Source organism: Ammospiza nelsoni, chromosome 20 (assembly GCF_027579445.1).
Source record: "Ammospiza nelsoni isolate bAmmNel1 chromosome 20, bAmmNel1.pri, whole genome shotgun sequence".
NCBI classification, from domain to species: domain Eukaryota; kingdom Metazoa; phylum Chordata; class Aves; order Passeriformes; family Passerellidae; genus Ammospiza; species Ammospiza nelsoni.
The window spans coordinates 2,522,089-2,535,519 of NC_080652.1; the positions used below are offsets into that span (position 1 = coordinate 2,522,089).

The following is a 13,431-nucleotide window of genomic DNA, read 5'->3' on the forward strand; positions in this document are numbered from 1 at the left end:
CGTGCTGATAAAACACTGTGATGCTATAAATAAACCTGTCTGCTCCACAAGGGAGAAAAACCTTTGGTTTGAGCAGGAGCTTGTTCTAAACAGGAGCCCAAGAGCTGGCTTTTTTGTCTCAGGATTTATGTTGACCCTTGGTTTTGGGGAGGAGCTGGAAAATGTGGGTTTTCCTGCTGCTCTCAGCCTGATGGAAGCAAATGCTCCTAATGGGGGGAACGATTGACCTACCTGGGAAAGGACTTAGAAGATTTTTTCTACTTTTCTGCAGGTCCACACCTGCCCAGTGCTGGAATGAGGCCATCCTTGTGTGTCCATACTGCTGCCCCTCCTCAGGCTGGGCTGAAATGATTAATGCACAGCAGAAATAATGGCTGTGGGTCACTTTGCCCCTGTGGCAGAGCTGTCACTCCCCTGGAGCTGCTACAGGTGGTTTTTCCAGGCTGTTTTGAGGAGTTCTTTCAGCCTTCCTACAATGTGGGGTTCTTCAGGGGGTTCTGGGCTTCCTGCAGGTTGGGTGGGACACTCAGGTGTGTCCTCCTGCCTCAGCCTGGCACTGGACACACACAGACAGCCCTGTGGCCACAGCCAGGGCAACTGGCACTGCTTGGGATCACATCTGCTGAGCTTGGATTTGCAGGGTGTCTCTGCTGCCCTGAGAATCAGCACATTGAAAGGTCAGGGAGGGAAGTGTGGGGAGCAAAAAATGTGATTCTTAGAATGTGAGATGCAAAGTATAAAGCAGAAAAAATATACCTTGTGATGCTGAGTAACAGATCTGTGCCCAAAAGTATACAGCACAAAGAATAAAAAAAAAACCCAAAATAAATAAAGCATAATAATTCTAAAAAACCCACAAATAAATAAAGCACGATAATTCTAAAAAATAAATAAAAAATAGGGTGTGCCCTATTGCCACAGCCAGGGCAACAGGCACTGCTGGCTCTTGGGATCACATTTACTGAGCTTGGATTTGCAGGGCTGCCTCTGCTGCCCTGAGAATCAGCACATTGAAAGGTCAGGGAGGAAAAATATTATTCTTAGAATGTGAGATGCAAAGTATAAAGCAGAAAAAATATACCTTGTGATGCTGAGTAACAAATCTGTGCCCAAAAGTATATAGCACAAAGAATTAAAAAAAAAAAAAAAAGCATAATAATTCTAAAAAAACCCCAAAATAAAGCATAATAATTCTAAAAAATAATTTAATTGAACAATTTAAAGAGGATAGATCTTCAGAAATCATCAGTCTAAATGTGTCTTGTAAGAAACAGGATATTTGACAGTTAAGGATTTATTTTCAGGAACTTTCTTGGCACAAAAAAGGCATTAGGAACTGCTTGTAATATTGAGTTGACAGAAAAAAGATATATTCAAGGAAATTAAAGGATTAATTGGTGTGAGAGTTTTTGAATGAAGTGGTGTGAAACTCAAAAAATACAAAGTTCATGTGAATTCTACATGTTCAGAAATGGAAAAAAAAAAGTTCTAAAAGAGAGAGATCAGAAATAGTTTTTCTATTTGACATTCATGGATTCTTATGCATTGCTGTGAGGGGTTTGGCTGGTCCAACCCCTTGTAGGTGCAGAGGGCAAGTGCCAGCCTGGGGAAGGAATGGCTGAACAGCAGAGGTTGCTCTTGCTCCTGGGGGCTAAATGATGCTGAAGTTTGTGGGACAGAGAGGGGTCAGACACAGCAACCGCTCAGAATTTCACTGGGAGCCTGTCTGAGCCTCTGAGCAGAGCTTGTGATGGCTGTGGGAGGTGGGATGAGCCCCAAGGCACGGGGAGCAGCAGCCAAGTGCTCCAGGAGCTGCTGGTGCTGTGGGAGATGCTGCTCCCTGTGTGTCAGCTCCAGACAAGCCACTTCCCAGGGCCTGGCTACAGGCTTGGGTTTGATTTGAGATGGAAAGCACAGACTACACTTCTAGACAACTCCTCTCCTTCCATGTTAGGGGTCAGATCCCTTTCCTGCTCTGTCCTGCGTTCTTGTGAAGGAAGAAGACAAAAACCTCCCCAGACAATCCTTAACCTTGTGCCAAACCTGCTGCTGCCTCCAGCACTTGTTGTAAGCTCTGCTCTTGCCTCACTGGCTTGTGAAATACTCAAGACTATTTGTGTCTCAAGAACTGACAGGATGGACCCAGAAGGATGGGGACAGCTGAGATTTAATTAGGAGCTGTTGGTTTAATTAGTAGTGTCTCAATATATTCATGCACGAGGGACTTGTGTGTATCTCGTGAGTTCCCAGCCTTCCTGCTCAGTCCTTTCTGTCTGGAGCTGTTTGGGTGTGCTTCTGTATAAAGGCCACCAGTAGAAAAACCTCATCCTGCCCCTCTTGGTGTCCACTTCTCATGGAACTTTTCTAAGAATTACCCAGTCTGATAGTACAGATTACAAACTGAGAGTAACTTGCTCTGCCTGTGGGTCTTGCTCTCTCCCAGGCTTCCCATTTTCCCACTGCTATCTGGGCCTGCTTGGCTGATAGTGTGGGGAACCTCAGACCCCTTATCTTCACACAGATGCAGGGTTGGAGGATCTCAGGGTGAATCCAAATTTGTGATCTTTGTGAACCCAGAGGTGTCACTCCAAGGTGGAGCAGCGGTGATTTGTGTTGAGGTGACATCCTGCTGCCCATCCTTCTGCCAAAACCAGGTCCCTACTGCCGTGCTCTGGGGAGGGGCTGGGGCTCAGGGGGATCCTTCACCCCCTTCTCCCAAGGCTGCTCCTGCTCCCTGGGATGGAAAATGGTTCATTCCCAGCTCCTGGATGCTCTGAGTCCCTGCAGCTCTGGAGAGTCCCTGGCAGCTTGAGAGAATCTGTTAAAATCTGGTGATCACTGTCTGCCATGGCTCTGATGGAGAGCGATGAGGGAGGGGGGCTCTGCCTTCCTGTGGCTGGTTCCCATGAAATGAAGATTTCTCTGATGCACACTCACTTGATTCCCACAACTCCCACAGCACTTTCTCCTCCTCTGCTCCCTTGTTAGCTGCATCCAGGCATGCAGGAGTTTTCCAGAGGGTATCTGAGTCCCTGGGTGCCCTCTGATTCTGTCACTAAAGCGTGCCCTGGTCCCTTGTGCTGTGTGGCTCTGCCATCCATCTCATCCCACGTGTGCAGGGCTGGGCCCCTCCTGCCCTGCAGCAGGGACAGCTGGAGCCTCTGGGTGCAGCAGACATGGCTGAGGCCACGTGGTGACCTGGGTGAGCTTCAGCTGGCAAAACCCCAGGCTGTGTGTAAATGCCATTTCAGTGCCATTTCAGAGCTCAGTTGCCAGCTCTTCATCTGTCCTCGCAGAGGAAAGGGAATGACAGGAGGGTCTGTTTGTCCTGCCTGAGCTGCTGCCAACTGCAACAGCCACCTCCAGCTGTGTCAGGTTGTGTCAGGGGCAGGGCAGATCAGGACAAGGTTCTGTCCCCAGAGGGTGCTGGCACTGCCCAGGCTGCCCAGGGAATGGGCACGGCCCCGAGGCTGCCAGAGCTCCAGGAGCCTTTGGGCAGCGCTGCCAGGGGTGCCCAGGGTGGGGCTGCTGGGGGGGCTGGGCAGGGACAGGGGCTGGGCTCAATGATCTTTGTGGGCTCCTTCCAGCTCAGGATATTTAATGATTCTACAAACTGGTTTTGCTGCTTCCCCTGCCCGACCTAGAAAATCCAAGCTGACCAAGATGCAGCAGCCTCTTCCCTCCCCCTCTGCCCATACCTGTTGTAGCAGGTGTGTGACACAGGTGGCACTTGAAAGTTCACTTGGGAATGGGGCTGAGTGCAGGGTGACCATAGAGCCTCTGCTGGCTCAGCACATGGCTGGATTTTGGAGGGGGATGTGCACACACCCCATGCCCCTGGCAGAGGAGGGGTTGTGTGTGCTGTCCTTTCCTCGTGCCCAAGGTGCCACACCAGCTCCCCTGAGGAGGGCAACTCACTGGGTGAGGAGAAAAAGCAGTTTGAAATCTATGCCTGCTCTCCTTAAATCACCTTGGAAGGAGGCAGACGTGCCCAGCTCCTGGCATCTCTATTTTTACTTTGTGCAGAGATGGATATGGCTGAGCTGTCTCCTTTTATTTCCAGCGCTTGGCGCGTGCTGCAGCGCATTGCTAAAGATGTGTCTGGCTGGATGTGGAGCTGCCCGCTTCCCTCAGTCCCTCAGGGACTCTGGGGTGAAGGGCTCTTGCCTTCTGCATGGCTTCATCATTCATTTCTTCTCTTTGCCTCCCCCTTCCCCTCCCCTTACAGTTTTTGGACTTTGTTTTTTTCCTGTATTTATTCAAATCAGCCTGGGTAAACAGGGAGCAGGAGGGAGGTGACTGGGGCCACTGGTAGCCCTGGAATCCAGAGGCATTTTTAATGGGTCTCTAATAACTGGAACTGGCCTATTCTGATGTACAAACTATTCTTATTTCCTCTGTCTGCAGCTTGGCACTTCCAGGATTTCCTTGGAAAGGCTCAGACTATGCATTTTGCTTCCTGACAGGCAGCCTGACAATCTCTGTGCTCAGGTGGCTCCATTGCAGCAGCTGTGATGGTGCTGGTTTTGCCAGGTCCATCCTGACAGTGCCATTTTTGGGTTCCAGCTGCCCCCAGAGCCACATTCCTGAGCTGTGCTTGTCACACATCCCTGTCCCTCCTCCTGCTTGTGGGCAGGAGCCTGTACAAGAGCGAGCCAGGCAAGTCCCCAGTATCTCCCTCTGCTCATGGGATGCTCGTGGAGAGGCTGATTTTATGGTCTACTGCTCCAAAACCTGGTTAGGAGTGAGATGAATGGTTTGATCTGTTTAACCAGGCACCTCTGAAACCTCCCAGATAACCTGGCCCTGTAGCTGCCAGTCTTTCCTGCTCTGGGCATGAAATTGGGGGGCTCTGTGGCTTTCCTGGACAGCATCACCCACCCTGCAGGGGCCTGGGGGATGAGGTGGGTTGTGCAATCCCTGTGTCCAGCCACACTGTCAGCTGTGGGGCAATAGCTCAGAGCTATTGTCCACCCCATTTTTCCCCAGTGAGGTATGGGGAGTTCATGTGTCTGGAGCAGGTTGGAGAAGATGCTGTGTAACAAATCTCTGCCCTCTGAGCTGCTCCAAGGCTTGTCCCAAGTGTGGTGACTTGGTGTGCCTGGTGAGGGGACACTGGGGACTTTGGGGGTGTAGAGGGAAGGGGAGAGGGAAATTCCTTCAAACTTTTCAGCCTGAAATGCTGCTTTCTGTTGCTTGGGGTTGGAATGGCAACCCCAGGGTGAGTGATGGTCAGGGAATGTGGCTGGAGAGGGTTTGGTGGGGCTGAGGGACTGGAAACCCTCAGAGCCCCAGAGCAATGCCTCTGGGGACTGTCCCTCCCCTCTAGGCTGGCTGTGACCATGCAGTTTGGGATGTCAGTGGTTAATGGGGAAGCCTTGGAGCTGGCAGCTCCTGTGCTGGAAAACCCCTCAGCAAGCTGTAGAGGGAATTTTGGACATGGTCTGACTTTAGCCCTTGACCATGGCAGCAGGGCCCCAGCCAGGGCTGGCTCTGGGTGTCAGACTGCAAACCCACTGCCCCTGCCTGCTGAGCCTGTGTGCTGTGGGAAGGGAGCTGTGCCACAGCCTGGGTTCCTGAGCATCCCCACCCACCTGCCTCCCTGGAGCAGCAGAGCCTCCTCACCACAGTGCAGGATCAGGCTGCAATCAGAGCCTGTGGGCCCCTTATCTGGGCATTGAACAGATGGTGCTGATCTGTAAACTCCTGCTGTGCAGGGAGGCTGAGGGGGAGCCTGCTCAGGGGCTGTTGCTCCTGGAGGATGTGAATGTTCTCCAGTTTTTGGTTGGGCTTTTCTTGCTCACATCTCCTGTGTGAAAATGAGGGAATGGAGTGGGTGAGTCTGGGCTTGGTTTGACTGGATCCATCTGTGTTCTGTGGGCTAATTCAGAGTGGGACAGGCTTGTTGTGAGCCCAGAGATGTGGCAGTAGCTCCGAGCTTGGCACCAATGTGTAGATACACAGGACACCACCCTGCTAAAGCCTTTCCTGCTCCTGATGCTGAGGCCCGTCTGTGGCTTTGGCTCTGCCACCTGCCAACAGAGAGGATTGGATGTCACCTGGGGATGTGGGGAGGGCTCATTGTGATGGTTCACCTCAGGAGTTCACCTGTATCAGCTCAGGTGTGCTCTGTGCTGTGCTGGGGGAGTTCCCATCCCAGGCCATGCCATCCTGATCTTTGCCTGCCTTGCAAATGCTGAAGCACATCCCAGACACAAGGCAGTGATGTGTCAGCCTCGCTGCTCTATTGATGTTGGATGATGAGAGTTGGCATTTGGAGCTGCTTATCCTTTGTCCTTGAGTGTAGAACAACATTTGGACTGCAAGGGGCTCTTCATCTCACAGTCATCATCAGCTGTGGGGGTATGGCAGGAGATCTGAGGGGGAGGCTGTTCTTCCTTGTGGGGTTACAGACTTTGAGCCCTGAGGAGCTCATTCCACCTGTCTGCATGACCCCCTGGCTGTGACTGGGGTATGAACTATGAGCTGCCCCTGCAGAGAGGGCTGGTTTTGGGGTCTTCTCACCTTGTCCTGGGTCAGTCACTTTGGCCTTTGGGGTCTTCTCACCTTGTCCTGGGTCAGTCACTTTGGCCAGGCAGGTGCTCTGGAGAGCCTTTTGAGGTGCTTGCAAGCAGCAATAACATCCAGCCCTCAGTGTTTGGGTTGGTGGGTGGAGGTGTTGATATCAACAGGGCTGAGGACATTTGAGGAGGGGAGAGCTCCTAAGCCACACAAACTGGCCACCTGCCTCCCAGGGAGATGCTTCCTGTGGATGCAGCTGGAACACAGGAGAGCTGATGGGTCAAACAGGCAAAGAGTCTGTCTGGTGGATCCTGTCACCTTTCTGCCAGCAGAACTATTCACCTGGCCACTGGGGTAAGGGACTTCTGTGGGCTCCAGCTCTTGCAAAACCTGATGGGATTCAGGTGGGAGGTGTTGAGACTGGGACAGCCCTGAGGGCTCTGTTTGTGCCATGATGGGTCTGCCTGTGTCCTCCCTGTGTGGGGGCAGCAGTGCAGATCATCTCTTGCTGTGCAGCAAGGCCAGTCTGTCACGTTTGTCTGTCTCTGTGGTCCAGTGTCGACATCAGAATCTAATTTCAACCTGCTGAGTATTGGCCAAGACTAACTGAAAATGTCTGTGGGGAGCTCCTCTGAGAGCTGCAGGCTGAGCTCTTGGGGTGACTTTCTCCAGGCAAGGCACAAACATAGCTCAAATTACTGTCCTTGCTTTTGGGAGGGTCAGATGGCCCCTCTGGTGCTTCCAGACCTTGCTGTGTGGCTTTGCTGAGCCCTGTGTCTCCAACAGAGGAGGAAACCACTCCCTTAGAACTGCTGGCTGGCTGGGAAGTGATGTGTGCATGGACATTTTGGAGGTCCTGATGCAGGACAAGTGTTAATGGCAAAGTATTTTTGCTGCAAGACATTAAAGCTGAACCCATGAGCAGGCTCCCAGGGGCTGGGAATGCCCTCTGAGGGTGACAGGGCTGTGAAATCAAGCAATCAAACAAGCAGCAGAGCTTGTTCAGGCTGCACTGGGGGGTTCAGCTCTCTGCTGCTGCTTCAGACAGGGCTCTTTGAAGCCCTTGTTCAGCTGCTGAATGGGCTTGTGCCAAACATGTCTGTCCTCCCAGGGATGGTGAGACCCTCAATGGGATGCCAGGCTCCCTCCTCCCAGGCATGGTGAGACCCTCAATGGGATGCTTGGCTCCTTGTGGGGTGGCAGCAGCAGCAGAGTCCTTGGCTGCTCATCCCTGTCTGGACAGTGACACCCAAGGCTTCTGCTCTCAGCCGGAGTGCCAAGGCTGGTGCACGTTTTGGGAGGGAACACTGCTGCATTTGGGAGAGAGGTTTGTCTGTCAGGGAGCTGCAGTCACTGCTGCTAAGGGCTTCCTCAGTGCAAGGAAACCAGCTTGAGGGTTTCAAAGGTGGTAGTACCTAGAAATAGCACTGGGGTAGCAGGGAGTGCTCAGTTGTGCTGGGAGTGCTGGAAAACCCACTTTTGGAATGAAAGCATGGCCTGATTCCTCTGCTCCAATTTCCCACCATGTGAGTGTTTTCATGAGCACTGCTCCTGCACAGTGCAGTACCTGAGGCAGGTCTGAGCCTGAGCTTTTGCTTTCTCCCAGTGCTGACGTGTGTCCTGTCTCTCCACAGCCATCAAGGTGAGCTGCATTGGATCCTGTGGGGTGTCCAACAAGATCAATGACACAGCCTGGACTGTGGAGGAGCAGTACTTCAACAGCACGCTGTCCCTGGCAGACAAAGGTATGGTCCCCAAAGGCCTGGTGCAGATCTGAGTTCAGAGAAGCTTTACAGAAACACATCACCAAGATTTCAGCATCCCCTCAATGTGAAAAACCCCTCACAGGCTGCCTTGGCCTGTGCACAGAGCATGGGAGCCAGGGTTAGACACTACAAGAGCTTAGCAGGAGCTGTGCAGGGAAGGATCCTGAGCAGAACTTGGCAGCCACCCTGCAAACACTGCTGGCATCCTCTGGCCTGGTCTGCCTGAAGCAGAGCTGTCACAGGGACTGCTCCCTGTCTCAAGCTCTGTGGGTTCACCCTGGTCTTTTTGAAGCAGAGCTGTCACAGGGACTCCCTGTCTCAATTCTCTGTGAATTCACCTGTGACCGTGTTCACAGGGGTCTCAGGTTGAGGGAAGAGATGAGGATCTGACTCCATGTTTCAAAAGGCTTGATTTATTATTTTATGACATATATTACATTTAAAGTATACTAAAAGAATAGAAGAAAGGATTTCATCAGAAGGCTGGCTAAGAATGGAATAGGAAGGAATGATAACAAAGGTTTGTTTCTTTGGACTCTCTGTCCAAGCCAGCTGACTGTGATTGGCCATTAATTAGAAACAACCAACATGGGCCAATCACAGATGCACCTGTTGCATTCCACAGCAGCAGATAATCATTGTTTACATTTTGTTCTTGAGGCTTCTCAGCTTCTCAGGAGGAAAAATCCTAAAAAAAATGATTTTTCATAAAACATGTCTGCAACATTCACCCTGCTCTGCTTCCCACATGTGTTTATGGTGCTCACACAAGACTGATCAAAGCTGGTCAGCAGAAGCCAGTGGTTTGCTGTGAAAGGGGGTGTGGATGTGTCACTTGTGCTCCAGGAGAAGCTCTGGGAGCGTGGCAGGATCAGCCTAGGGCAGTTACCCCTGCTCCCAGTGAGATGGACAGAAATAGTGATGGGGTTGTATTGTCCTGTGGGTAAAGCGACACCAGAGCCTCTGGGGGATCTGGGCCTGAATGAATGCTGTCTTTCTGCTGATAAATAGGTCAGCCTTACCACAAATAATTCATGCTGTGCCCTGGCTCCTGTTGAAATCAAGATGTGCCAGTATTCACCTGCTGAAGGCAGTGGCTGTAGCAGGAACATGGCAAAAGCCCAGGGTAGCAGGAGCTCAGCCCTCTGATGCTGTTTTGTCAAGTAACAGGAAACGGGTAAAACTGAAATGGCAGTTTCTGCTAGCTCAGCAATTTCCCAAGCAGAGCTTTCAGCATCGAGGGGAGACTGAGCTCATTCTTGCAGCAACTGGTGAGAGGGCTGCTGGCTCTCAGGTCCCTGCCAGGGGAGATAGTTGGGTGGCTGGCTCTTGGCTCTCAGCCTGGGGGCTGCAGTCAGAGATAAACTGCCTGGGAGGGCAATGGGAACCATTCCTGCCTGATTCTGGATGTGCTGAGCACAGAGAGCCCAGCTGTGGTGTCAGGGTGGGAGTACAGTCCCAGGGGTCTGTAAGGTGCTGCACACCATTGGGCTTATGTGGTGGTGTTCCCAGGGGTCCCAGGATGAGGGAAGAGACAAGGATCTGACTCCATGTTTCAGAAGGCTTGATTTATTATTTTATGATATATATTATATTAAAACTATACTAAAAGAATAGAAGAAAGGATTTCATCAGAAGGCCAGCTAAGAATAGAAAAAGAATAACAAAAGCTTGTGTCTGACTGAGACAGCCCAGACAGCTGGGCTGTGATTGGCCATTAATTAGAAACAACCACATGAGACCAATCCCAGATGCACCTGTTGCATTCCACAGCAGCAGATAACCATTGTTTCCATTTTGTTCCTGAGGCTTCTCAGCTTCTCAGGAGAAAAAATTCTAAGGAAAGGATTTTTCATAAAACATGTCTGTGGCAGACTTAGATGAATTAGGAGATGAAGGCTGCAACTGAGTGTGGACTTGTGGAGAGGTTTAAACCTGCAACTGCACTGAGAAATGCTCCTTCCAACTTTTGTTTCTAATATTTCATGATTGGAGGGAGAGCTGTGATCTTGTGGTCAGATCTGTGTGCTGGGCAAGCTGGGCAGGAAGGTGGAGTGGGAAGAGGTGGGTGTGCTGTTTGTGGGGCTTGCAGCCTCTGAAAACTTTGATAGCTGCTTTGGCAGTCAGTTCTTGTGAGGCTGCCCTTGGGAGCCATCCCCTTGATTACTAGGACTAGAGTGAACTGGGAAGGATGGACAGAAAAACCTTGTGCTGAAGTGTGCCCTTTGAAGGCCTGACATCCAAATGGGGCCAAAATTTGGTAGTCCCAGTTCTTGAAGTGTTTATGGGAAACCCTGATCTTTTGGCTGTTGGTTTTCTGGGACCCAGACTCCTGTACACCTCTCTGTCACCCACTGGTATCACAGGCTCTGCCAGCCTTGAGCAGAGCCTGGGGCTGGCAGCAGGGCTGGGCTGCTGGCTCTGCCCTGGAGCTGCTCACAGAGCCTGGGCTGTGAGTGGCACTGAAGGGGCAGCTGATGTCTCCAGAGCTGCCACAGCTGCAGGCAGTGAGGCAAGAAACAGCAGTGCCTGGTTTACCTTAGGTGTAGGGAATTGAAGGGAAATTCTGCCCCTGTGGAGTTGTGGGATTGGAAACTGAGGTGTTGTGGTGCTGTTCCTGTCCTGCCTTGCAGAGCTGCAGTGAGATCATGAGGAAAGCCCAGCCCAGGTATCAGCAGCTGGTCTGGAGCAGTGTGCTGGGTACTCACAGTCACTGACTCTGCTCTTCAGCTTTTTGTGTCCATAAAGTTGTGTGGACCCAGCTGCTGAGAGCTCTCAGCCTGATTCCCAGCAGAGGGGGAGAGGGTGGGCAGTCCCTGTGTACGTGGGATTGCAGCCATGGGGGATTTGCCCTTCATGCTCAGGAATTACTGCCCTGGACTTGCAGGTTTGTCCCATGTCTGCACCCAGGCAGGACAGCTGGGCCCTGGGAGGGTGGAGGGGAGCAGTGGGATGGAGATGGGACAGTGTCCATGCTGCCTTTAGATCCGAGTCCCCCAGCAGAGATGGCTTTGAAGCTGACCCTGGCATTTGCTGTGCTGGCTTGCAGGGATGTGGAACAAAAGCCCTGGGGGCTGGCACTGCTCCAGCCTGCAGCACAGGGACAGAGAGAGAGAGAGAGCTGTCTGCTGTCACAGCCCTCCCTGTGTGTGTCTGGGCTGCTCCTCCACCTCCCTGCCTCTGTGTCTGCCTGCCTGTCTGTCTGTCTGCCTCCTTGAGGGGCTGCTGGCAGCAGTGTCCTGGCACAGCTCAGCCCTGCAGGGCTGTTGGGGGAGCCCTCCATGGCCTGGTGCAGGCAGAGCCTCGGTGCTGACTCAGCCATGGCATTTTTAGGCTTTCCAGGAATAGCTCTCAGCTGCCCTGACCTCTCCTGAAAAAGCATGAAGGAGCTCCAGACAGATGGAGTGTCCCACGTGGGTGTTCCCTGGGTGCCTCCCTGCAGGGCTGACCCAGCTGGGAGGGGAAACTGAGGCAGGCTGGCCTGCAGGCTCTTGGGCTGTGGGGTGGGGAGGTCACTGATGATGGTGGCAGGAGCCCAGGGTGAGATGGGGGAGTTGGAAGCATTTCCAAGCAAGGGCTCCTACAGGAGCTGCTGGCCCACAGTTCCAGCACACAGCACCAGCAGCCACCCATGACACAGCACCACAAGCAAAGGTTACTGGTGGCATCTGGTGTGGTCCTGCAGGAGAATAAAAACTGTCAGAGCTCAGTGCATCCCTCCAGGTGTCCAGAGTTGCTGACGACCCCCGCGGGGACTCAGAGACCCTGGCACACAGCCCAAAACACCTGTGGGTTTCATTATGACCCCTGGAGCAAGTTACCAGCTTTGTATGAGGACCTGAAAGTCACAAAAGTTTAAATAGTATAATAACAAAATGATCACAGGGTGAAAATGTAGATTTTAGGATTTTTGGTATGGGGATTATGGAGACAAGATGGAGGAACTTGGGCGTGCCCAACCTTTTTTCTTCTTCTTCTTCTCCATTTTCTGCAGTGCTGTTGGCACTTTGGGATGGGTTTAGAGTAGAAGTGCACTGTCTAACACAGGTGATGGGTATTGGGAATTCAGTGTAAATATGTTATACGTAGTTTGTAGTATAAAAGGACAACACAGAGTGCCTATGGCTGCCCTGCTGAGCAGAAAGAAAACTTTATAGATAAGAACTAATAAACTACTTCCAGACCAAAAACTGAAGAGCTCTGACTCATTCTTCAGACACACGGGCTGAAGCAGAGACATCCTGCACATCTTAACAGCAGCAATTAACAACAACAACCCAAGAAAAATCCATGCAAACCCCCCAGGGTGGATCCCTGCCTGTCACTCCAGGTGTGGGCTGGCTGTGCCCACCTTCTCCCACCACAAAGCAAACAGCAGAAAGGGAGGGTGGGACTGTGGGAGGCCCTGGTGCCAGGTGGAGGGGCTGCCTGCCTGCCATGCCCCCAGAGGCCTTGTCCACACTGGGGATGTCACCGCTGAAAATGAGTTGGGGAAGGGAGGAATTTGCTTCTGCCTGAGAGGATTCTTCTGTTCCTGCCTTGCCCCCACTACAGAAATGCTGTTACTTCTTGTTTTTGAACAAGTGCCTTTAAAAAAAGGTAAGGAGGAGCAGCATGTCCCTGCTGGGGGCAAACTGGCAGCCAGGCTGTGCCCTGGGGCAGAGGGTGGTTCCAGGCTGGCCTCTGACACCATCCCCAGCTCTCATGAAAGGGGCTCATCCAGTCTGATGGCGTTGGCCTGGATTGAGGAAGGATCCAGGTGTCCCCAAGGCCACACAGAGAATGGGGCTCTGTCTTGCTCATCCTGGTGAGTGGCTCAGCCCCAGTGCTGGCACACAGGAGGTGGTGCAGGGAGCAGGCTCAGCTGACAAACAGCCTGCCTTGCTCTATCCCTTCCCACATCCTGAGCAGTAGCTTCCAAAAACACCGATCTGTGCTCTTTGAGGACACGTGGGGGGAAGGGGAGAGGAGTTTGCAAAACTGTCGAGGCTCAGATTTCTCTGTAAGCCTCCAAGAGTGACTCCACACTTCTCCTCCCACACACCTTTGCATTGAAATAAGTGAGGGGGCAGCCTGTCCTCTGGCATCAGCTGCTGCTTGTATTACACACTGCTTTTTGTAGTACACCCTGCTTTTTGTATTA

The 13,431-nt window shown here is 52.1% G+C and overlaps 1 protein-coding gene across 1 annotated transcript in view; it reads left to right on the forward strand.

Annotated features, from left to right (window-relative positions):
- The window catches only part of ARRDC1 (arrestin domain containing 1), a 40,844-nt gene that overhangs the window by 9,847 nt on the left and 17,566 nt on the right, over positions 1 to 13,431 (forward strand). The window contains exon 2 of the mRNA XM_059486619.1: positions 8,157 to 8,267. Coding sequence (XP_059342602.1) covers positions 8,157 to 8,267 — 111 coding nt within the window. The remainder of the gene's footprint in view (positions 1 to 8,156; positions 8,268 to 13,431) is intronic.